This window comes from Puntigrus tetrazona, chromosome 19, assembly GCF_018831695.1.
Source record: "Puntigrus tetrazona isolate hp1 chromosome 19, ASM1883169v1, whole genome shotgun sequence".
Classification (NCBI taxonomy): domain Eukaryota; kingdom Metazoa; phylum Chordata; class Actinopteri; order Cypriniformes; family Cyprinidae; genus Puntigrus; species Puntigrus tetrazona.
Genome location: NC_056717.1, coordinates 1,804,735 through 1,830,192, shown reverse-complemented (window position 1 = coordinate 1,830,192; position 25,458 = coordinate 1,804,735). Strand labels below are relative to the sequence as shown.

The 25,458-nt window shown below is 35.1% G+C and overlaps 1 protein-coding gene across 2 annotated transcripts in view; it reads left to right on the top strand.

Moving 5' to 3' along the window:
- Positions 1 to 25,458, top strand: part of LOC122324230 (retinoic acid receptor beta-like) — a 159,002-nt gene that overhangs the window by 33,805 nt on the left and 99,739 nt on the right. Inside the window, exon 2 of one of the 2 annotated variants that reach the window (XM_043218504.1) lies at positions 24,665 to 25,012. The exons of the other annotated variant lie outside the window; for it this stretch is intronic. Coding sequence (XP_043074439.1) covers positions 24,844 to 25,012 — 169 coding nt within the window. The 5' untranslated portion in view covers positions 24,665 to 24,843. The remainder of the gene's footprint in view (positions 1 to 24,664; positions 25,013 to 25,458) is intronic. 2 annotated transcript variants of the gene reach the window in all.

Sequence of the window (25,458 nt, the reverse complement as noted above, 5' to 3'; positions counted from 1 at the left end):
ATTAAAGTGCATTATGTAAAATTAGCTGCTCCAATTTAGCCTAATTTAGACTAAGCATACCAATTTATACTAAAAGCAAATTTTTTGTGCATTTTAATAAATTCAAGTATATATAGAACCATTCTTCATGGTTGGGAAACGTTTTTACCTTCCTCCATGTTTCTTGACAAGCTCATGTGTAAATAAAGTAAAACAGTCCTGCTGATTGATTTCTATGCAAATTAATCTACCACAGTACGAATGGTTCGGAAAAGTATGTGATGTATTTCTGACTTTTACACTTTATATACCGCCCAGCCACACTGTGAAAGACAAAGATGTCAAAACATTTCACTGTGGCTGAATAGTATTGCATCAGTAATATTATTGAAGGCTCATTGTTCCTTTTTTCGCTTCTGGAAAAATCTCCAGCATTCAGAACCTTAGAGATGCCAGGTATAACAGAGCTGCCAGAGCTGCAATTGAGACTTTCCTTTCTCCTCTGGTCTTTATAACGCTCATTCTTCAATGCGTCTGGACTTATGCGTCCAGCCCTGAGTTGGGAGTGTTGGGAGTAGTATAAGCCCTTGGAGGAAAGGACTCTGCCCAGCTTTTAAGACTTTAATGAACCTTTGAAAGGTGGGATCAGAAGAGTAGAGCCCAGGGGCTTATCAAAGAGAAGGGGATTTGAGCATGATCATCCTTCTCAAAGCTGTGGATCTTCTGCAGACCCAAACAGCCACTGTCTGCTGCAACCACACACTCACTTGCCCAGCCACTGCTATAAAACTCATAAAACAGATTATTGTACAGGATATTGATAAATAGTGGCGTACCATGGCTATGGGTTTTAGGGGTTTGTCTTTTTTCTGTGTATTATTTGAATAAATAGGTTGTGTTTGAAACCATAGTATAGCATTATTATCATGAATATGAATTTTCATTAAATAATTTGTCCAACTAACAAAAAAAGGAATGCCTGATGAACAGTGTTTCGTGGCCAAGGTACAAAAAAATAGAAGAAAAAAAAAAGTACACAGCTGTCACTGGGGCAGTGCATCTTACCCCTAAATGGTACATATTGGTACTATAAAAGTAAATATTAGTATAAAATGTATGTATTAATATCTTCTGAAAGGGTACTGTTCTAATGACAGTTCTGAGAGTGTCCGGACAGCGGGTCAGAGGAGAACTGGTCCCAATTGAACCTGCTTTCTCCCAATATTGTTTTTCTTCATTCTGTATTGATGAGGTTTTGGTTCCTTGCTGCTGTCGCCTCTGGCTTTCTTTGTTGGGGACACTTAATTTCTAGCAATTATCGTCATACACATCCCTATCATTGTATTCTTCTACTTTACACTGTTTAGTGCTTTGATACAACCTGTGTTGTTAAAAGCGCTATATAAATAAAAATGATTGATTGATTGAGTGTATGTGGGTTTGTGATTTTCTAGTTTATATTTAAGGTTTTGATACTTTTCAGCATCTTAAATATTTTAAATATTGAATATCATACACATTTCTGACCTGTTATGCAGAGATTTGCTGACATCATTCCGTAATTCTAAGAAGTCTGTTCTTTTCTTTCTCAAAAGATGCAATTTTCACATGGCTGCATGACGTATTCCAGCAAATTTTGTGGAGCACTTGAGATTTTTTAGGCATATTTTTAAAGTCATCCTGTTCCCGGTTTGTGTAGAGGTTAGAGCACCTAGCAAGCCTAATTGTCGTTCAGAAATAAGTACAGATGGTACTTTGAGAGCTTTTAGCAGTAGTTGCATCAGCAACGAACATTATGTTCTATACATAACTGCACCTTAAGTAACCCTCCCCAAACTTGACAAGTCCTGGGGACGATGTAAAAGAAGGGCAACAACCACAGTGTGTTTTTATTGGACATAGAAGGTAATTGGAAGTGACAAAAAAAGAAACAAAGCAAACAAGGTTTAACCCACTGCATACCATATGGTTCCCCCATCAAATAGAATGGCAATTCCTATGAAAAAAAACTAAAACACGATCACAGCACAAAACCAAATATCACAACAAGTGTCAACCCAACTCTCACTTCACTGAACCCACTACAAATTGCTTCCCTCACCTTAACAGTTAGCCATGTAAAAGAAAATGGGAACCCCACTGTTGTTTGTCGGTTTACCCAAAACAAAGAAAATCTCACAAAAAAGAAGTCTTACAATAAACTTTTGCCCATTTATCACAATATAACCTTAAAACCCAACATCAAGACACTAATATTTTCCATAAAAATAAACGGCAATCATGCATCATCTGTAAAAAAAAAACAAAAAAAAACACTCTTCATGATTATCGTTTTAAAATATTGCAATTGAAACAATAAAACAGCACACAACTTACAGTTTAAAAGATTTCAAGCAAACGTCACCTAATTCAATAGTTCAATTAAAATCCATATCTGTGCTCTTGAATAAATCGAACTAATTCTCACCAATCAGTATATCTCCAGTAAGCACACAAACACATTAAACTAACTACAATAACTATAACCACGAGAGTTACAATGCTTACCTCCACAATTTGCTTTCATACTGCTCCCAAGGCTCATGTTATCTATCACACTTCCTTAAAACATACCAAAGAGCTTCTTCTGCTTAGGATATGGTACCAAAGAGGAATTTCGTTTTTATACTACCTAGACTCATGGGATTTGTAGTCCAACTCATTTGTAGTCCTATACTATTTCCACCTCATTACACTTACACTCACATTACCCCATGATATTTGGATTATGTTTTACTGTTGAAAACCTGTTTCTTTTTCTGTGTCTTTAAATCATATTACATGCATGAACAGATCCACAATTACCTATCTCCACCAGCTGCAGGGATGTGTCTTCAGTTTGTGTCTTTCAATGTATTTATTTAAATGATGAAGAAGTTTGAATGACATTCAAAGCTTTGGGGAAACTGTGGAAAGGGTTTGTAGTCAAATCTTTAATTTCTATTACTTAATGTTTAAAACAATGTCTTAATTTTAATTGAAGAGCAATACATTCACCAAAGAAATCAGAAGAAATATTGTAATTCTGACAGATCACAGTACACATGATTTAAAGTATGTGAAAAATAATCTAGTTTTAGTAAAATCAAGCATTAAAATGCATTCTAATACATTCAAAAAATAAATCAAGATTTAAAAAGAGCTTAAAAGAAAACTGGGAATAGCATAAGCATTTTCTTGACAAAAATAGAAATCAGAGATATACATTTTGTATATTGTGAATTAAGGAAACACAAGATTACAGAGTTATGGAGCAAAATGCACTTTTTTCTTTTTCTTGTGGGCTATTAAAAATTGGTTTTCAGAAGTTAAATTATTTGAATTTCAAACATGCTATCGTTTTCGATATGTATCATAAAGATTGTGGTTGGACTTGGGTATGCCATGTAAGATGCAGAAGCAAGAAATGTGGCACACAGCAGACACTCGATCACTTATGAAATGTATGCATCAACATAACATGAACTCCAACTAGAAACGTCTAGAGAACGATTGAAAATTGAGAGAACAGCCGGTTAGGAAGTCTGAAGGATGTTACTGTGTGATACTGTGGAAGACTTACCACAGTTACAGATTACACAAACTTTACCCAAAAATAATTATTTGGACAATTGACAATTAACAGGATTTTTGAAAGGATGTAATTTCTACAACATTAACTCGAAAGTATCCTACATTTCTGTAACCAATATTTAATTTATGTGGTTATAAATCAACTCTAAAATGTTCTTGGCTTTCACACTGACATTTTCTGTTTGATTCAAGGGTTTCTTGTTATTTGTGGCAGCATTTATTGAGTGTGTGTCTTCAGTCATCTGTGACCTTGTCAACTGTCCTGCCTTTTTACTATGTTCAATTTCACCTCTAAATCATCTCATACTCCAAAACCACACAATTCCTTTTGTTCTCTCCTCATCATTCTTCATGTTTCCTCCTGAGCACACCCACCCGCTGCCGTTCAGTTCACCGCTATGCCATCTGTCAACATAGAAACTGGTAAAAAAAAGACGTATTCTAACCGTATTTCGGCAAGGGGAATAAATGGAGTGTGTCATGAGCTAACAGAGTTTTGGCAGAAAACACAAATTTCACAGTGACATGCATGCATCATCTCTCTCTCTCTCTCTCTCTCTCTCTCTGGTGGTTTGGGTTTGTTGTGTCTAGTGGTGCTGTGTGACAGTAGGTGGGAGAAGGAAGCAGAAATAATGCTCTGTGCTTACAGACAGGAGAATATTCTGGAGCCCATATGTTTTATTCTATGTTTCTGTCAGTGAAGACTAGGCACTCAGTTGACTCTCTCATGTGAAGTCTATTTTCATAGACATAAAATATGCATGCACCTTTCTATAGAAACACTCCTGCATGACAATGATTTTGCCAGTAAGCATGTATACACATCGCCTGATAGTCTGTTTTATGGAAGCAGATTAGACTCAATAATAATTTATGCAAAAGACGCGATACACAAATGCGAATCCCAATTCACATGCATGAAACCCAATTCACGTGCACTAAAAAAAATGCACAAAAAAACAATACTTTTTTTGTAATTTATAAGTATGCATATATATTTATAAATTACATTTGACAAATAAAAATCTAAATTCCCAGATTGTGTACAAAAATTAAAATTCACAAATTCATCATAGACTGTTAAGGTGTGAATTTCCTTGGATTTGTGTGTGTATTTATGAGATTTTGCTGGCAGCAAACTCCTCCCAAGCAGACAATCGTACTCTTTAGCCAGTTGAATTTGGGCCTGTCGATCAACCAATCATAACCAGGGAAGTCTCAAAAATCCATATACATACTTTGCACATAAATTAAGTTTCACGCATTTGAATTGAGATACGCAGGTGTGCATTGTGTCATTTGAGTCTATAATCTGCTTGCGTACTGTTAAAATCAGCATAGAAATAAAATTGACTTTGAATTTGCTTCTCTAATTTCGTAGATTTATTAGATGTTTTTCCCAGATGGCAACACATGTGTGTAATTCTTTCAAAATAAAACAATAAAATAAAAAAAACCAAAACTATCCTAGACTGCACAAATTGTGTGAAGGCATACTGGATATTGGTGTGTCAACACAACTATAATACCTAATCAATACAGACCTTACAACTGAAAGTATGTTATTCGCATGTTAACCATATTAGATGCATCACTGCAAACAAACAGCTTGTGTTTCATTCGGAAAGCATTGCTGTTCAAAATGCCATACTCATTTACTGATTACCTGCACACTGCGATCATATGGGAAAATATTTAGAGAATATATGACACTCAGAAATCAACATAATGTGAAATGCATGAGTACATAATCAAATGAAATATTAAAATTAAAACATTAAACCATTCTGACATTAATAAAAATAGATATTGATTGACAAATATAGTCTTTGTCATAGAATACAATTATTTGCTCACACACTTTATTTTGATGGTCCCTTTTGAACATTCTGTTAACAAAATTAGGAACATTGCACTTTTCTTTTCTTTTCACTTTTCAGTTTTTTCTAACCCTGAGAATAGCACCCTACTAATACCCTACTAGAGTTAGTAAGCCATGTAGCCAAAAATACACATTATGGGTGTAAGTTTTTTTTGATTTTTCATGCATGCCAAAAACAGCACAATATTAAACATCAGGTTCCATAAAGATATTTAGTAAATGTTCCTAAATATATGAAAACATAATTAATTATTACATTTATAGTATTGATTGGTAACTTAATTTGGGCAACTTTAAGGATGATTAGTTGTATCTCAGCCAAATATCGTCCTATCCTAACATACAATGGTTCTATTTATCAATGGAAAGTTCATGTTCATCTTTTAGATTATGCATAAATCTCCAACTCCATGACTGTTTTTTGCATATATGTGGGACATATATGTGTTCAGAAATGCTGGTGCCTCTGAACATAATTAACCCCAGCTATTTTCTCAGTTACATCTTCCACAATGCACTGACCTCCATTTAACCAGTGGGTCTCATTCTATTCCAAATATACAGTGACCCCTAAAGGTATTTGTTCCCTTTCCAATAAGGCATATGTTACACGATAATGAGCAAATGCCACAAATGCATAAAATAAATGTTTTATTTTCAGTGTCCAGCATCACACCGTGTCAGGCCGAGAGAAACACACATGCTCTGAGTGGGAGACAGTGTGTGCTGAAACGAGACGAGTCTGAAATAGAGCCCTTCAGCCTGTGTGTACTAGAGAGAAAGAGAGAGAGAGCGAGAGAAAGATGAACCGTGGAGGGAGAGAGTGTGTGAAATGTTAATGACGGCACATGGTGAGCACGAGTGCTAAAAACATCTGTATTAAGCAGCGCTGTGTTTGGCAGCCTGCTCGACCTTGGAGAGATGAATAAGACGCTCAAGCAGGACAGGAGAGCTTTGATCAGCTCCTCTGATTTACATACCTCAAATATGGATGCTTCTCCTTTCTCTCCCTGTCTATCTATCTTTCTGTCTGTGATTCTCTTCGTCTGGCTTTCTTTCTATCAGCCTCTCTGAGATTATGTTTCAATGGCTCTGCTGTCATGCTCATTTTCATGCTTCTAAATGAGTACCTCATGCCACTGAGATCAGGCTTTTCTCTTTCCTCTAATCTTCAGACGCTTGATTATAAGGAAGTCAGATTAACCACTCAGTCACTGAATGTGACCGCTGCTCTGCTCCATCATTTGGTTGGAGGGGATGTTTTCTGCGATAGATGATTAATCGCAATGTGTGATTTGCAAGGCCAGTCAAACAGAGTGTTTATTGAACAGGCATTAGTGCATCGGAGGTTATGGTATGGACTTGAAACTGTAAAGAGTAAAACAGCAGCAAATGTCCCCTTAGATATCCATCAAAATGTATTTTATCACACTGCTGTTTACATTTCTGTGAAACAGCTGGCATTATGCAGTGTATTCTGTTTTTAAATTATAGGTAGGTTAAAAAATCTAATTAAGTATTTGCACATTTACATCCTCTTTTCAAAATCTGATGAAAACTGAATAAGCCACCAGTTTTCTACATTTCTACACACAAAAATGAAGGTGAATAGATGTATTTGTTTTAACCATGACAAAAGGTAACTAAAACAGTGAGTACAATGTAAAGAAAATATTTTAAACCATTGTAAAAGTGTAATTAAATGCGTTAAGACAAAATGAAAGTATGCTATTTAGTAAATTTAAGTTTTCTTGAATTTCATTAAAGTATAGCAAGTAAGAGTTAAAAAAGTAGTGGTTAGCTTTGTTAGTTCTATTCGTCCTCTTCCCAGCAATTGTGCTGTAAAACATAAAATCAAATGGCAGCATTGCTTGACCATTTGTCTGCTAAATTGACACAGCTGTTCATTTTTTTTTTTCATGTAATATCAGGATGAGGTAATCTGCTTCATCATTTCATAAACCATGCTCATAATGTGTGGTCATGTAATGTGTGATTAGTTGAACAAACACAGAGCTCTGCATGTTCATTTCTCACAGAAAACACAGATGAACAATAACTAGCTAAAGGGAAGTCATGCAAAATGTATATATATATATATATATATATATATATATATATATATATATATATATATATATATATAGTAGTCAACATTTGAAGTGGATGAAATTTTTTGATGATAGGTTTCCACTTCAAACGTTGACTTCTGTAGATATAGTCAACATTTGACTATATATACATTACAATTTTACTCAAAACTTACTCTAAATAACCATTGAGTGTTCATAATAACTTTCTTTTGTGAACGCAAGTGGAATTTGGTCTTTTACTGTTGTTAAAATATGCTATTTATAGCCTTTTTGTTTGGCTGTACAAATTAGCATTTTAGATGTTAGAAATACATTTTTATGAAAATATCCAAATCTCAAGAATATCACATTCAATCCATATCGTATTGTAATCATGTGTTTATTTTCTTATATTGGTTGTTTATTGGCATGTTTATTTTTGCTGTGTAAAATCCTTATCATATAAGCTCTAGCTGAAATTCACATTGTTTGTGATGTTAAAGGTATTGCCAGGTATACATTCCCAGTATAATGGACATTAGTAAAAGGATCTATTTTGATTCGTATTTGTCTATATATATATATATATATATATATATATATATATATATATATATATATATATATATATATATATATACTGAGCGACCTCTGTATAAAAGTAACTAAAAAAACGGAACCCATGCATAATTTTTTTTTGTTGTTAGTCAACGTAAATGTGCGGTGTGAATGCATTTGGCTGTAATGTTGCATCTTGGTATTCTTCCACACACATGAAATAACCTAGAATAATAAGGTTCATTCAAGGATAAGAAGTAGTAGTTAATTTTTTTTTCTTATAAATTTAATTTTATCAAGGGCCTTGATTCCTCCTGTGGTATCGTACACGACGTGACATTGCTGCATGGTGGGTATCAGCTATTCTCCAGTATAGCTACTGTGTAGAATCTCTGTTTATTTGACGAATGGAGCTCCTCTCTTCATGCATTATGATAATCTCCTCCCCGCTGTTTTCTGTTTGCTTTGGCATTGAGCTGACTCTCTATTCCTGCGGGCCGGAGCTTGTATTGTGCGTTCATGGCATTTTCCAAAAGAGAGGGAGACAGCGAGAAGAAAAGCAGCACATAAAGTGGGATGGCACGCAGAGGAACACTCAGACGTTTCTGTGACCCAATGCACAACAGTTATTAAGACTCTGTCTTTGCATTTCTCATTCACGCTTGTGCACGCAGATGTTTCCAAAGCACATTGCCCCATCGTTTGATCATAACAGATTCACCTCGCTGCATCACTTAATGTTCTTTTCCTCTACTAATGGAATCAGATGTAATAGAGGCGTTTTCCATTTTATTATTCCCATGGTTACAGCATTTGTGAGCATATCTCTTTTGAAGGTATTGGCCCAGTTTTCAGGAGCATGGTTCTGTTGAAAACTGCCCATTGGCCCTGAAGTGCATTTTAGAATTCTGTACAAAACATAATTCAATTACCTACACACAAACAATGGCAAAGGCAAAAATTGCTAAGGAAAACACATTGACCTATCCAATGTCCGGCTAATTGCACAGGCTTTCAGATCAGATGAATTAACCCAACGAATGAGACACTAAGTGATTTGCAGTGGCTGTGATACAGCGATGCAATTTCTACTGATTTTATTGATGTACTAAAGGTAATTACAGCTCAATCCAAACCATTACTGTTCAGTCAATGTCCGAACAACACAAAAGTAGTCACAGTGTTGAGAATATTGATTTTTGTGATTGTTTTGTGGCATTGTTTATCTAGATAGTTATCTAACATATATAAACATAGAATTCCTCATGGACCCTGAAAAAATTGATCCATTGCCAATTTATATTCTATATAAACTCTGTAATCTATTGTTTGTTGTCATTGTTAGCAGCTTTTTCACTGCAAAGTGTTCGTTTTCAGCATACTGCTCCATTATGGATGAATAAATATATTAATTAGAGTTCACAACTAAAGGTAAATATAAAAGGAAAAAATTTGTTCATTGCTGCATGTATTTTCATGTGGTCAAATTCAAAATATTAATATAAACAGTTTGCTTTTGGGGAGACATTCATACAGTACTTCTTGATTATAGAAAGCTGCTAAAAACAAAAAAAAAACATGGACATAGTGTCTGTGACATCAGATACATTTCTGAAGATTATTTTTGAAGCCTAAAGAAGACGGGTCCCACCACCACCAAGAAAAGCCCAGGAGAAAGCAAAGAAGAACACAGTATAACATTGGTTACCACTCATTGACTTTGTTTTATGGTGCTTAGCATTTGTTAGCCGTTCACTAACGGTGTAACGGTGCTAGAGTTATATGGAGGTATTCTGCCTTTGTTTAACTGTCCATTAAAGTCTGCCATGTTTAAATTAAGGTGTAACATGTATTTTCATATATTTGCTGGCAACTTCATTAGACAAACTAATTAGATATTGCGGCTTGCTCCACATAACAAAGCACTGTAAAGACTAGATAATTTGGCAACAATAATTAATAAAAAAAACTTTCATCTTTAAAGTTTTTTATCTTTCGTAATGTAGATCATTTACTCAGAGCCAGCTTTCAGTCTGTGGCTGCAGACGGTTGTATGTGTGAGGACTTGAATGCTGTGACAGCGTAGCATGTATCATAAAATCAGTAACAGATCCTCCATAGACAGCAACACAACTCAAATGTTCCTAGGGCCAGAAAACTAGCAATGACATCTGTAAAATAGTCCATGTGGCGTCAGTGGTTTAACCATACTTTTGCAAGAATACATTTTTGGGTGAATTATTCTAACACCTCTACAGCCACACATTTTTTTTTAAAAAAAAAAAAAAAGCTATTTCTGCAAGAGTTGTATTTCTGTCATTAAGTGCAATCCATAGGTTTGGTTTTATGCAATAAAATGTTATTGCCATGTGCAGGCAAGGCAAATCAAGGAAGAGGGAAGGTTGATACATAATAGTAACAGCTGTTGCAAGTTTATTAATGAAAACAAAGATGGTGAACATTAAATGTTCCATAGGGAAAAAAAACAACACAACTGCAAATATGTTGGTTGCATTAAACATACATTTTTGGCAATCAAACAGGATTTTAAATGTCACCATTTGTTTTATGCTGCAGGCAATCTTGTCTTCATATTTCTGGTCATATTATTTCATATCATTTTATTATTTTTATTAAATAGGATTAGCTTAAGTAGGCTAATGTTTGTTTTCATGTTTCATATAACCAGCATAAACATTGAGGGAGGTTAACCCCCTATAAGCTAAACTTTTATGTCGTATATGGCCATTTTGAGATAGAGATAAGAGTTGCACGTGTGATTATGTGCTTCTGTTTGTCTCTGTCTACAGTGACTGAGTTTACTTCACTTGAGTTTACTTTTTGTGGGTGTGTGTCAATATAAGCAGCTGCTTAATAATAAATGGCTCAAAGGCACACCAGTATTGAGACAGACCATACAAGCTAGGTGATGTATGATTATGTGAAACGGTATAGTAGTGGTGTCCTCATTTCTTAGAGGAATATTATAGGGACTTAGGGATAGGCATAGGGGTTGGTGAAGGGGTATAAAATAGCATTAGGCATGGGCCTTATTGTCAGGTGCAATGCAGGGAGAGAAGTAAGGACACAAATGTAGAGTTATACAAGTACCTTATTACCAGGTGCTTTATTAAAAAAAAAGTGAGACCATGGCACATAAACAGTTGACAGAAGAAGTTATGTGCTCATGCCAAAAATGACAATGACAAGACTTGGTCAACAATCATTAATGAAAACCATGTGCTCTTATAGGAAATAAGACAAAAAGTGACTATATGTCAGGATTTCAACACTGACACCAAACTAGACACTAGCCTAAACTAGATGATTTTAGTTTTACTCATGTTTAATTAGGTAAACCAAGGTTTACTCAATGAATGTTTGATTTCAATAACCATTGTGTTTTTGCTTTGGTCAACATGGCCAACACTTTAACTTATACCCCAATAAACCCTACTGATCCTACTGATAATGTAAGGGATATAAGTCTCAAACCACTAATCAGTAACTCTGCATTGTGATGCACCAGACACAGTATTAAATTTTTTTAGCAGCAGTTTACCTCACTCATTATCAGACTTGGGACTTGAACATGGGTCTTTAGTGCTGTAGTCAAATTCTCTACCACAGTACACAGAAAACTGCTGGATCCAAATGTGAGACACAAAAAAAAGGTCAAAAAAAGAATGTCTCTTATTCCCAGGGCAAAAATAACAGTCCAAAAAGAAAAGTACTCCAAAAGGCAAAATAATTTCTGTCAAGAATAGATAAAAGTATCAGAAGTCCTGGGACAAAGATTCAAAGAAAAAGAGAACTTATAAATTAGCCAAAAGGGCACCAGCAAGCAAAAATAACCAAGCACAAATGACAAAAAGAGAGCCACTTAAATAGGGAAGCTTACTAGACAGGGCTGGGACTAATAAACCTAATTACCTGAGAGAAAGAAACACAGGAAAATTGATGCAATCAAGTGGCAAAAATAAGGCATGGCAGATCCTGACACTCATTAAGGGTTCCCAGGATCTAACCGATGGTTGATTCTGGTAAAGGTGTGCAGAGAGGCACAGGCTGTCACTATATGAAAAGTGACAGTAGGTCATTCCTTATTGCTGTCAGTGAGAGCAGCCTGCCCCGTGCCCAATATAAGGGTGGCATGCTAACCTAAACAGTGGTTGTGAATAAGCACTGACTGCAAGATTGGTGAATTCAACCGGAATGACATCTTCTTATCTTTAGATAAGGTTCAATAGCAGTTGCCTGTCTGTGTCTATTATTCCTGCCATAGAACAGCCAATGAACCTGGCTGTTTGCTTGGTGGCTTCTTTCACTTACTTTGGCATTAAACCCTTGGCTTCATCCATCTATTGAGATTCTGGAAAAAGAAAGTTGCCTATGAGAAGATTGCATGCCACAACCCATTAGAAAGTACTTATCCAATTTACTGCTAATCTAGGCCAAGTTTGTCCATGGCACACATTTACAACTCCTCACTGGGGACTTGGGATAACCCTTTGAGCCCAATGGTCTTAGCCCATGTTCTGCTTCATCAAACGCAGAACCAGAACAATGTGCATCATCTGCTTTACTTCCTAACTTTTGAAAAGAAAGTTCTTACAGAGCACTTAGTCAAAACAACCTTTAAATTATTATTGTGTGTGCTGCACTCTGATACACTTTACACACAAATCATGTTCCTTGCTCAAAAAAAAATTAGGACACAGAGAAACACACTTCCTAAATGGCATGATCTCATTCATTCATCCTTATATACACACACTCTCCCAGGCTTTCACCTGAAAACTCCTTTTAAGGTGCCCGTAATGTAGAATGTGCAAGCTTTGTGCTTTTATTATTTTTTGGGTATATCATTCATTATCTTGGAATAGAAATGGATAAATACAAAATCAAGGAGATTAAAGACTGGCTAACCCCCACTGACTAACTATAAAGAAACTCCAGTGGTTCTTAGAATGAACTTCTGTCAACAGTTAATTCAGAATTACAGTAGCGTTGTAACCTCTTCACTGCTAAAGGAAAGCCAAATAAGTTTACATGAATCAAGGCTACTCAGAAGAAGAATGGATACATTTGCTGGAGGGAGCTCTTAATCCTTTCCATGTGATCAAAGATCATAAGAACCTTGAAATCTCTCTTACCCCCATCAGTTGTCTCTATTTCTCCATTTGCGACAGGATAGGACATTTGCTGATATGCTTTTCTATTAGGTTTTTGAAGATTTCCTTGGGATGTTGTTTCCAACAAAGAGCCCAGGTTATGGAAAATGTTTTATTTTCACCTCCACATTAATGTCTGTCTAATGTCTGGTTATCATCCTCAGGCCAGGTCAGGTGCAGAGGTTGAACAACGAGATTTGATGGATTCACTCTTACTCTCTTAATCTATAAATTCAAATTTTACATGGTCATCCAAGGAAATATCTATGTTTTTGCAGCATTAAGCAAAAGTATGTTTGACCTAATACGGGAGTGAAAAAACGTTTTGATTCAAGTGTGCACTTTTGTGCAGCAGTCCAAGTCATTAGCATGTTTTTTAAATGCCAGAAGTGATCTAAAGGTTGGGAGGCACTTTCTTGGCAGTTTGCCATACAATCGTAGCTGGTAGAGGCAGATAAATAGCACTCTCTTCTACATGGTCCAAATCCTATTTGAAAACAATATGACTACATTGTGGATGGAAGGTCTATTTTTGTGCTGTTCCAGTATGTGCATGTGTATGAGAGTACAGAGAGGGTACAGAAAGTGTTGCAATTCTACATATGGAAGGAGAAAGAAGGATTTAGAGAAAGAAAAAAAAACTTTGTGTGATGGTTTTAACCTGCGGTCAGTGCTGGAGAATATGTAGGGTTCATCTGCATTTTTGAACAGCTTTCTTCACTACTCAATCACTTGATTGAATTGTTGGATAAATTGTTTATTAAAGGAAATACATTTATTTCGTGCTTCATGTTTTACAGCATGCACATTGCATACAGTACACTAATCCTTTTCACATGATGCGAGCATACCAAGTAGGCATGTTTTGGAATTATCCATAAAGCACTTTTAAAGCTGCATCCATAGGAATTCAAATGTATAACCAGAAGTTCACTAAGAAACGTTGTGCCATCCCAAAAGGACATTTATCTTTTGTGCAGCTCAAATAATACCCATTTTTGCTTGTAAACCTTCTGGAACACTGTAGGCTCACACTGTAGGCAATAATGGTGAAGGTGAGCATAGAAAGGACATGCTACTGAGGAGTTTGATCAATGATTCTCAGGTGTACAAAAACAGAACACCATGCTTATGTATCAATAAAATGTAATGAAAAATTAATCAAATTTGTAATGTAATGGTATGTTATGTTATGTAATGTATTTGTAAAATCTAAATAATTATATATTAAAGGGTTAATGAACTGCCCTTTTATTATTTTGTATTGTTCTCTAATGTCCCCTTATAATATAATCAATATTAACAACATGATTTAGAAGTAATAAGATGCAAAGATACAAACTTTTTTCATTAGAACACTCTGTTAGGCGTGGATGATTCCAGATTAATAGTTGCGTCTATTATATATATATATATATATAGGTAAAAAATATCACTCAAGCAGGAGCACTGTTTTTTGTTTTGTTTAGGTTTTTTAAGTGTCAGCCCAATTATTAATGGGAAAATAATTTTATATTATTTTAAATTCAGTAATCATTACAGAATCTTAGTGACATTCCAGCCATAGTTCACAGTTGTTGTTTTTTTTATATCCTTTATTCATATATCTTGACTACTTTTCCTTTCTGTTTTCTTAACAATTAAGGTTAATTGTGTGCTTAAAATTACGTTGGCCTTAAAACCACGACTATCCCTCTCTGTTTCTGTTTTTATTTCTTGCCTCCACAAGGCAGCTACCTCCCAGGGTCTTAAAATAACTGCAATCTCTCCTGTTATTATAACAGTCCCCAATCTCCCCTGAACTATTCTCCCTGCCTGCATTAAACCTCCCCACATTTGTCTTGATCTAATCATCACTGTTCACAAGGGAAATCTGTTTCCCATTTCATACTCCTGAGCAGATCCAGAGCGCAACTCTGAACTCAACTGAAACTCTCTTTATCTCTTCTCGTTATTTTTTGTGCCTCAGATGTAGCTTATGCTGATGCTTCTGGACCGTTATTCAGATTTTGGAGCTGATGGTGCTGTTAGGGCATGTCTGTTGTTTGAGGAGCCTTATGTGGGACAGTGGTTTGTCACTCGTAGTGTGATAATGATCAGATTTCTCACTACTGTCAGTGCAGATAATAGCAAGATATGATGTGCTGTTCTCTTCTCTTCTGTAATTATGTTCCCTGCCCTGAGTAAACACCATATTCATACTTATCAAATGGTTAGTTCCATTCCTCGATTCTGATTGGTGTCTCTGTTTGAAAAGTCTGCAGTTTCTCATGTGTGGAGGGAATATTACTCTATACATTTTCAGTTTTAGGAATGGTTTACGCTGCAATGACACTTAAAACTAAAAGACTGAATTATTAGCTTTAAAAAATGGAAAATATTTTAATGGTTTTAATATTTTTTATTGTATGGTAAACGTTTTATAAAAGGCAGTGCTGTATCACCTAGGCCTTCAGTGGTGTCCAACATGAACTATTCCAACTCTTTTTAATACCATCATAATATTGCCACGTCTATAGACAATATATATATATATATATATATATATATATATATATATATATATATATATATATATATATATATATATTAGGAAAAGGCAGAATAACATGGCATTGCATCACAGAAAGGTATCTCATGTAGTGAGAATGAATGCTATTACTAAAGCTAAAAATGTAACACAATTCAACAAGTTTCCACAGCTGCGCAACGCATCGCACATCACCTCTAGCTGAAGAATTAACCTTAAAAAATGACAAAAATACAGTTCACAAGATGTTCTTACAGACATCTTTTTAATTCAAACTCATATATACCTTACAGATAACATTGGTATAATACAAATAAGACACGCTGCGATATCTGATTGGTTAATGCAACATTTTCATTGCCATTGATTTTAAGTTACAGGTGCCTGTAGAATTTTGAAGGTCTTAGGCAGAATTCTGGCAACAAGATTGCTGAAATATGATTGGATAAAAGCTCTAATATAAACATACACTAATGGAAGCAGCACGTCCAAGAGAAAAGCAAAGAATAGACTGTTGGAGATTATTTAATTTACATTCTTAGAAAAATATATATACATAAACTACTCAGTGATTCTGATAGTGTTTAGGCCAGCAGAGATGGCCCACCAGCCATAATGTATTCACAATACAGCACTGCCTAGAGTACATTATTGCTTACTTAGATATCAATAACATCCATAAACTGTCTACTGCTGATATCTTTTTTTCACATATAGTGGTTGTTTATTACTTTAGAATGTTTTGTCTCACTACTGAGATATTTGGTATGTTGAATTAGCAATTAATCATAGTCATCCTTATGTCCAAGTCTTTAACTGATAAATATAATGTCAGGTGGTTTAACTGCCTTTATTCAGACTGTCAGTATCTTAGTGTGTGTTAAATTTTTACATGGCTTTATTCTGATTATGTGGCCAAAGATTACTGTAAGAAATTACTGAAAACCTGACTCAGCTGAGTATAAATGAAAAATGCATTTTAAATTGTAAATTATTTTTCCATCATAATCATAATTTTAAGATTTCTTAATACTTTTAGGAATTCCATTACTGTGCCTTGATATTGGACTATAGTAATTACATGCATAAACTATCTAATATTCTAACTTGCATGCTAACATAGTAGTACATAAGATTGACTAAACCCTGGTCTAACAATGACACAAAATTATAATGGTATAAATATTATAAGGGTGCAGGATTCAATTGAATAAAAGTTTTTAATTAACTAACAGATGACACTTAGGTAAAACATAGACAAGGGGCTGCGGATGGCAGCTGAAAAACTTTAAATAATAGCTGTGCCTCAGCACAGACCCTTAACGTTACAAGACCCAGGTCACTTGAGATGCATTAGCCATCTCGCTTGTTTTCCACAACACTGTCACTGGATGCATTAGAATAGTCAGCGGTCAGATTGACAGTACAGTCTAATTGGTGTATTTTTTTACCTTTTTCTGTGTAGTCTTAAATAAGGTATAAAAGCAATTAGAAGGTTGCAGATTGGCTGTAAACAGGTCTGGAGCACTTGTGGTAACCAGAAGAACATCGACAATGAAGATCACAACCACACCTACTTACGTCACAAATTCCCAAGAAATAGTCACTCAAGATGCATCTTCCAAAGATAGCATGAGCTGTTTTATGTTCCCAGAGCACTCGCTGGATGCATTAGCCAAATTTTAGTGTGGTAGTTTTCTTCTTTTAATTGGTTTGTTTGTCAAACATGGAAGAAGTATGTCTTTGAGGGACTTCAGCGCTATAAAGCGACTGTGCCTGCGCATGGGAGAGTGCAGTAAACATACCTGTTGCACTCGTGTAAAGAGCCCCTTAGAGAAATACAAGAGAGGCATGACAGCAGAGGAGGCCTGGGCTATAATTACACATTTGCCGGTTAATGTCTTTCACCCATCTTCCTCCTCATCCCCTAAACAGCTCTAACTCTTAGCTAATGGCTTGTGCTGCAATTGCAAACCAGACTCAGAAAGTTACCCCAACAATGCTAAAACCCAATTGCATTCTCAAAATCTAATTGCGTTCTTCAGGGTGATTAGTGGACTGTATTTCAGAGCTCTCTGCCCTGAATTCATGTCTTATATTCATCCATATTAGATTCTGTGGAGAGCTCTTTTGTACAAGTCTCTTCTGCACAAAAGACCCCTGCAACCTCGTGAGTATCTCCTCCTGAGATTCAGTAGAGATCTCAACAATGTCTCTAACCTTCAGTCAGTGGTTGTATTATTTATATCTGCTTGTATTTTTCCTAGACTTACAAAACTACACACATCTGAAAGGCAGATATCATTAGATTGCAGTTTATGAGATCTAAAATGGTCATGAAATTTGAGTTTATTTGGGGAATCGTTAAAGAAACAATGGTAAATAAATGTCAGCAATGTGAAATATGTCTGTTTGTTGCAGAGCTAAATGGGTTTATTTATTCACACTTAAACTCAATTTCACCTCACTCTAAACCCCTCCATCCCTCCTTTCTTGATTTAGAGTATTTGGCAGACACTCAGATAGTAGGCATGAGCTTGTAGCTGTTCTCTTATCAGCACTGGTTAACATGACCATGTGCTCTCTCTCTCTCTCTCTCTCTCTCTCTCTCTCTCTCTCTCTCTCTCTCTCTCTCTCTCTCGTTGTGTCTTTCTCTAAGGCATTTCTTGTATCATGCATTCCCCTCACAGAGCAGCTCTCAACGCTTCATGTGAGGTGATTGGATATAGCAAACATGAAAATGTTCATGTCTGCAGCGTCTGAGAGAGAAATCAAACCCTGTTCCACTCACTTAACTCATTCACTCTCCCAGTCGCCCGCTGGGAATTACTTCACTGAGTCGAGTGTCTCTTATCAGCTCCTCAAGGTTTAAATGACAACTATGCACGTATTTCACATGCAGTTACACACACTCACCCATAAGCATGCACAGGAGATGGAGGTGTAAATTGCTGTCATTTATAGGTATTGTATTTTCTATACTGTTTTTGTAAAAGGGTTATCGTATAATAAACGAAAACTAAGGTGAAAAAACATACTCTTTTCATAGACTCTGATTTGGTTCTGTGACATTGGCATGGCAATTAATGTTTACCTTGTTTCTTCGTTTTGTCTACAATGTCTGAGATTCAACATGCAATTGATTCCTATAGTATAATTATAGGTAATGCGAAATTGTTAGCCAATATAAATGTAAAAAAATGGCAACACTTTATTTAAACCCTTTATGCATCATGCACTTTAAAAATACTTTTATTGCATTAATCATGTCTTGTAATACACCTTATAATTGACTTTACAATCTTGTGAATAATTGTAACAACAGTTAATACAACACTTATCAATTCGTGGTTCAGTTCATAGTTATTTATGATAAGAAGTATGTTGAGGTGTCCTTGTTACTGTCATGAATTCTGTCTATGAACTTCCGTTCACTCACCATCAGACTTGCACCACACCATTGTATTTCACTCAGAACTTCAATTCCCATCATCCATTGCACTGATGAATACGCACACACCTAATTGCACTCATTACACGCTCACCTGCATTCAATCACTCACACACCTTAAATAACAGTTTCTCCCTCTGTTACACACAGAGTATTATCTGTGTTTATCGCTTTCCTAGTGGTAGCACTTTCCCCATTTAAGTTTAGAGTTTCTAGTCTCAGTGTCTAGCTTTACTCTTAGTCTAAGTGTTGTTTTGTTTCCCGATTTCTGCGCGTTTTTTCTTGGATTTACTCTTTTTGATAACACCTTATTTTGATGAACATTCTGTTGACAATAACTAACTTTTGTTAGAGTATACGTAGACTGTATGATTATTATCTGCTAACTGTTTATTTCTGCTATAGACCATTTCAAGGATGTAAACAATAACAAAAGCGTTGGAACACTACAGCATATGTCTGGTCCTGAAACATTTCCGGTGGCGCCATTTTTAATTTTCATCTGTCAAAACAAGTGTGTGCTATTTTTATGTCTAGCGAAAACGTTACAGTTGAGGTATTTCAAAAACCTTAAATGGTGATTAGGATTACCTGTGTGACTGAAGCGCAAACCTACAAAAAACATTATAATTAGTGCTTAAAGCGGCTCTGATTTATGCTGCGTGTGTGTACAAGAGAGATGTAAAGGTTGGGATTCTTTGTTCGTACAATGTGTGACATCAGTCTTGGGTTTGGTTAATCGGAAGCAAGTCAAACTGTGTTGCTTACGTACTTGTCATAGTCTGTTGCTAAGATGTACACTAAGGGACATTTCACTTGCACAGCTTGGTCAGTCTGTATATCTATGTAAATATTCATTTTCATATTATACAGCGCTTTTCATGGTACTTATCATTTCACTGCAGCTTTACAGAACATGCATGTATATTTCAACGCTAAATTAATGTTAGTACATTAGTCACTGCATGCCATTATTGTTGATTTCATTCATTTTAAAGTGTGTTCTTAGTTTGATCAAGTTTGTTACTGTGGAACAGTGCTAGAAAACATTTACATGCTCTGAGCCATCATGTGGTCACAAATAAACAAGATGAAAGCAATTCAATCCAGGCTACCATGTTTTGCATAAACCTGTATTATTTTTGTTTGTTTAAGAAAAAAAGTATAGCCAGTATATATGTGGGAATGTATGTTTTTTATACACACTATTTTTAATGTTTTTGAAAGAAGTGTCCTATGCTCATCAAGCCAGCATTTAATTTACATAATATTTTGAAATATTACGATTTAAAACAACGTTTTTCTATGTTAAAATGTAATTTATTCCTGTGATCAAATCTGCATTTTCAGCATCATTACTCCAGTCTTTGGTGTAACATGATCCTTTAGAAATGATTCTAATATGATGATTTATTATCAGTATTGTAAACAGTTGAGCTGCTTAATATTTTTGTGTAACCTGTGATAAATTTAGGATAAAAGAACACCATTTATTTAAAATAGAAATATTTTTCAATAGCATGCACTACTGTTTAAAAGTTTGGGGTCAGTATTTTTATTTATTTTTTGAAAGGATATTAAAACACATATTCAGCAAGAATGTTAAACTGATTTAAAATGTGATAGTTAAGACACCATGTTAGGAAAGATGTATATTTAAAAAATCCCTGCCATTGATATAATCAATCAATCATGTATAAAGTATCACAGGTTCCAGACAAATATTAAGCAGCACAATTGTTTCCAACACCGACAATAACCAAATATTAAATCAGCACATTATTATGATTTTTCAAAGATCATGTAACACTTAATGAGCATACAAGACGTCATGAAAATGAGAGACGTCTTTCAAAAACATTAAAATACTAATGTGTCTACTAATACTAATAGTAATGCAATGTCTGACTTTTAACCAGTACTGCATATAAAAAAACCCTCTTGCTTTCAACTCAGACTCAAAAGCAGCAGTTAGTATCTGGCCCAGCCATAAGAAGCTTTAAGTATTTCTTCCTGAAGTTCTCAAACGCATATGTGGTTTGGTTCTGCAGGATGATCAGCTGTCCATCCCAGATGCACTGGCTTATGTGTCTTGCATTACAGATGATGGCTTTCCTAAAGACAAAAGTAGAAAGAAATTATTCAACTTTATGCACAATATTAAAAAAAATAACACTATTATTGTTTAATACATCAATACACGTTGGAATTAACATTAGAAAAGCTTAATAAGTGATTACTCTTAAGATGAAAAATGTTTATCTTTAACTTTTGTGAACTACTGCAGTTAACTGTTACACTATACAACATTCAAGTTTACAGTAAACATTTCTATTATAGGTTATGTTACTCACTGTTGACTAGATAGCTAGACAACTAATGTGAACTCATATTTAATTATATCCCAAACAACACTAAATAATACAATAATAAAACAATAAAATAATGATAAAACCTTGGCATATTCACTAAACAACAAATCAAAACAACATTTCCTTACCCGACTGGAGATGTGTGCTGATCCCAGATTAGCTAGATGCTATCGACATGAATAAGTATAATAATAATGATTAATTACAATGCGTTATACCCTTTAATAATCCTTTATAATGCATTATACATGAAGACAAAAAAATATATGAGCTGATATGATGTAAATAAAATGAAATAATTGGCTAATTTTAAAACACCATTAAAATTAAATACAATTAGAAAAGTATAGTAATCTCTGGTTAAAAGGGTTTGGTTTTGGAAATATTCTTTGCGATATGATTGTGATTTGTTTAACCAAGGGCAGCAACATTATTACAGAAGTGGTGCACATGCGTTGAATACTAAAGAGCAAAGCCTGTCTCGCTGTTTCTGCGCGGTTAGACTGGGGTATTATCTAGGGGCTGTTAATTATGAAGTGTGGTTACACATCACTTTAACTGCACCCTAACTGCAGATTAGTGCATTATGGCTGCTATTATCCTGACACAGTTTATAACTCGGTTAAACAGGATTTAGTATCAGGGCCGAGCCAGCGTCAGTTACCTCTCCTCCCTTTTCATTTGTCGTGTTTCTTTGCTGGAGGAGAAGACTTCCCTTGTGAAAGAGGAACTAGGGCCCAATTGCATGAAAACCCTTCTGTGGTTCAACTGGTATCCTTGAGGGGTCCCGGAGGAAAATTATTTCTTGTAACGAGCATTTAAACTGTTAACCTTACCTTAGCGCTTATACTAATAAGTAGAACAAATTGTTTTCACATTGAGCAATAAATGTGATGATGTCTAAGAGAACCTGTAGAATAAAGAATGCAAAAGCAGAGCATCTTAGTACTTTAATTACAGCGAGCCTAAATTACTGTAGCGCAAGTAGCTTTAGATCTGCTAAATAACTAATAACTCACTCTTTCTTGCCTGATGTTAACTTGGTTCATGCTATTTCATATCTCTTATTTGTACACCAGGGCATGATGAAATTTATAGATTATCAATCTTTCAAGCATAAGCGAACATTAAATGAAGCACATGCATGCTGGAACATTGATCTCAAAATCCATTTACAGTTGTGCGTAACATTTCAGACGAATGAGGGATTGGAACACATTAACATTAGTGAGTGGACATATTTTCCTCATAGGCTTTCATTTGCTTTCATTTCCATTGGTCACAGATGATATTTCAGACACATTACAAGTAGTATTGCCTTTGACAAGACCAAGGGATAATTTATCAGATTCATTTTGCTAGTTTTAAAAACAAGCTCGCCTGAATCCATGGTTTATATAGCACCATTTTAAACCTCAAGGTTGCTGTACAAAGAATCAGTAAACAATTATACAGCAAAACAAACTAACAAACAAAAAAAACATTAGAAGCAGCATTGCAATGCCAGAGACCAGAGCTGAAGCGAAAATAAAGGCCAGAAACATTATCTAGGGGATGTTAATTATGAAAGGGTGAGTTTTGAAAGGTCTGAAAAATCTGAAGTTTTACAAAGAGATTGTCATCCTGTTTACATGGGACAAAACAGGTTCAGTAAGTGTAACTGCTATTAGATACAAATACAAATATGTTTAATGATATAATGGGTTTTAATTAATTATAGAACAGAGTGACTATTTACACTCAGTGCAAATAGCCCGCCTTATTTGCAGTGACTATTTATCCCACCAACGTGTGATTGGGAAAGTCATTATTACAAAAAGATTATTACTTAGTATCTGTTTCAGTGGTGCAGATAGTAAAATGTATGGTTATTGTTTTCTGGCACAATCAACAGGTTCGAATCCTCCCTTTTTAAATTTTAAATCACATCATAAAAGCATTTATGTTCAATAATAGCAGAAAATGCTATTTGCACTCAAATTATTCTGGTATTTTCAATTAGTGTAAATAGAATCCATTGCTGTTTGCACTTCATGTAAATAGCGTCTATGCTAAGAAAATATTCTATTTTCGCTTAGTGTAAATAGCATCTAATTGCAAATAGCCACTGCCATAATAGAATGTATTTAACACAATTATCCCATTCAATAAACTTTTTTATTCTCTTTTGACAATAAGAAACAGTGTGTCCACAGAGAAGTGTACAATCATTCATATGTTTTTAAATTAATACAAATGTAATGACGAAAAATATTTTGGTTTATAAAAAACAACACTTAATAATATCTTGTATCAAAGCAAGGTGGTTTTTCAGTGACACATGCTTGTTTTATAAGGTTTCAAAGTTGTGTCACAACTTTTTGTTGATACCGTCAGACATTCATTCAGACAGGTTCTGTTTTATAGTTTTAGAATATTCAAAATCCTAATGTTAATATTTATTGTCACAACCATGCTCTTTTTTTCAAACATTTAGATTTTTTTCTACTCCTGAAGCAGTTTTCATCAGCATCTAATATCAATAGAAAAATCTAAATTCTTTTGTGAAAAAAAAGTTGTTTTGAATGTTGTTAAAGATAAAGTTGAAATTATATTGCATAGTTCATTGTTAAAAACACATTTTGTTGAACAAAGAGAAAAGTTGGAAGGTTGAATCAAAGCATAATTCAGCAGCTTAGTACATACATAAACATAGTTTGGAGTACAAGTTTTTTTTTTCACTACTTCTCAAGAATGAGTGAAAAGATTCTTTCTTAACTTAGAAGAGCTGAATTGATTAAATCGTATCATATATGTATGAAATTACTCTTAAATTAAAATTCAATGTTTGAACTAAACTTTTTTTTTCAAATATAAACTTTTTTTTCAGTTTGTATTATGATCATCTCTGTTTTATTTTGATTTTCTGAACAATTACAGACAGTGGATGGGATTGAAGGAGTGTGTAAATATTCTTTTCAAGAACTTTAAGAACTTTAATAGCTTAATGGAATATTACCCTCAAATATTGACCAGATATCTTGATGTGTTTCAGATTAATGTACTACTAGAAGCAATGCCACTGTGTGACAGCGGGCCCAGTCATGTGCTGTGACTGGTGTACTTCTGGAGGTTTTCTCCAAAGAAGATGAGGAAATACATTGCATCTGCCTCAAGGAGAATGAACCCTGATCCTTTCTCTCACCTCTAATTGACCTTCATCCTCCTCGAGGAATGAAGACGGTGAGCCGAACTTGCTGCAGTTCCACGCTCGTCCAGATGAGGCGCTACAGAGCAGGGGTTTATCCTTTCCTGTTTCCATCGGTCATCAGCTCCCTGAACCTACCCTCCCCAACGCAGACTCGAAACACCCCCAACGGTGGAGGAAGCCCATCTCCTGTGGGTAAGAACTTCCACATTTGTTTAATGCATGATCTGCTATCATTCACAAACATCTGAAGCTGCAAACAACTGAGCAGAGCCTTTTGACAATGTTCTTGCTCAAGTCCTTCAAGGAAAGGGAGGTTATATATTACAAGATTGACTGGCTGTTCAATGTCTCATTACACTCATATTACAATTCATTACCATTGTAATTGTCTTAGCCTTGTGCATTATTAGTGTGCGTGTCGTATGGTGATCGTCTCATCTTGAATGAGCGCCTGAATGTCTGCAGGCTTTGGAGAACCTCCAGCCTCTCTGATGTGTAGAGTTTAGGCTGGGAGACATGCAGGCCATGTACACACTTCCAAGATCTTGCTGTGAAAAAAGCCTAAAATAAACGTGATACTTTATCAAAAAAATATTTCATACCCTCATGTTGTTTCAAACCCGTAAGACCTTTGTCAG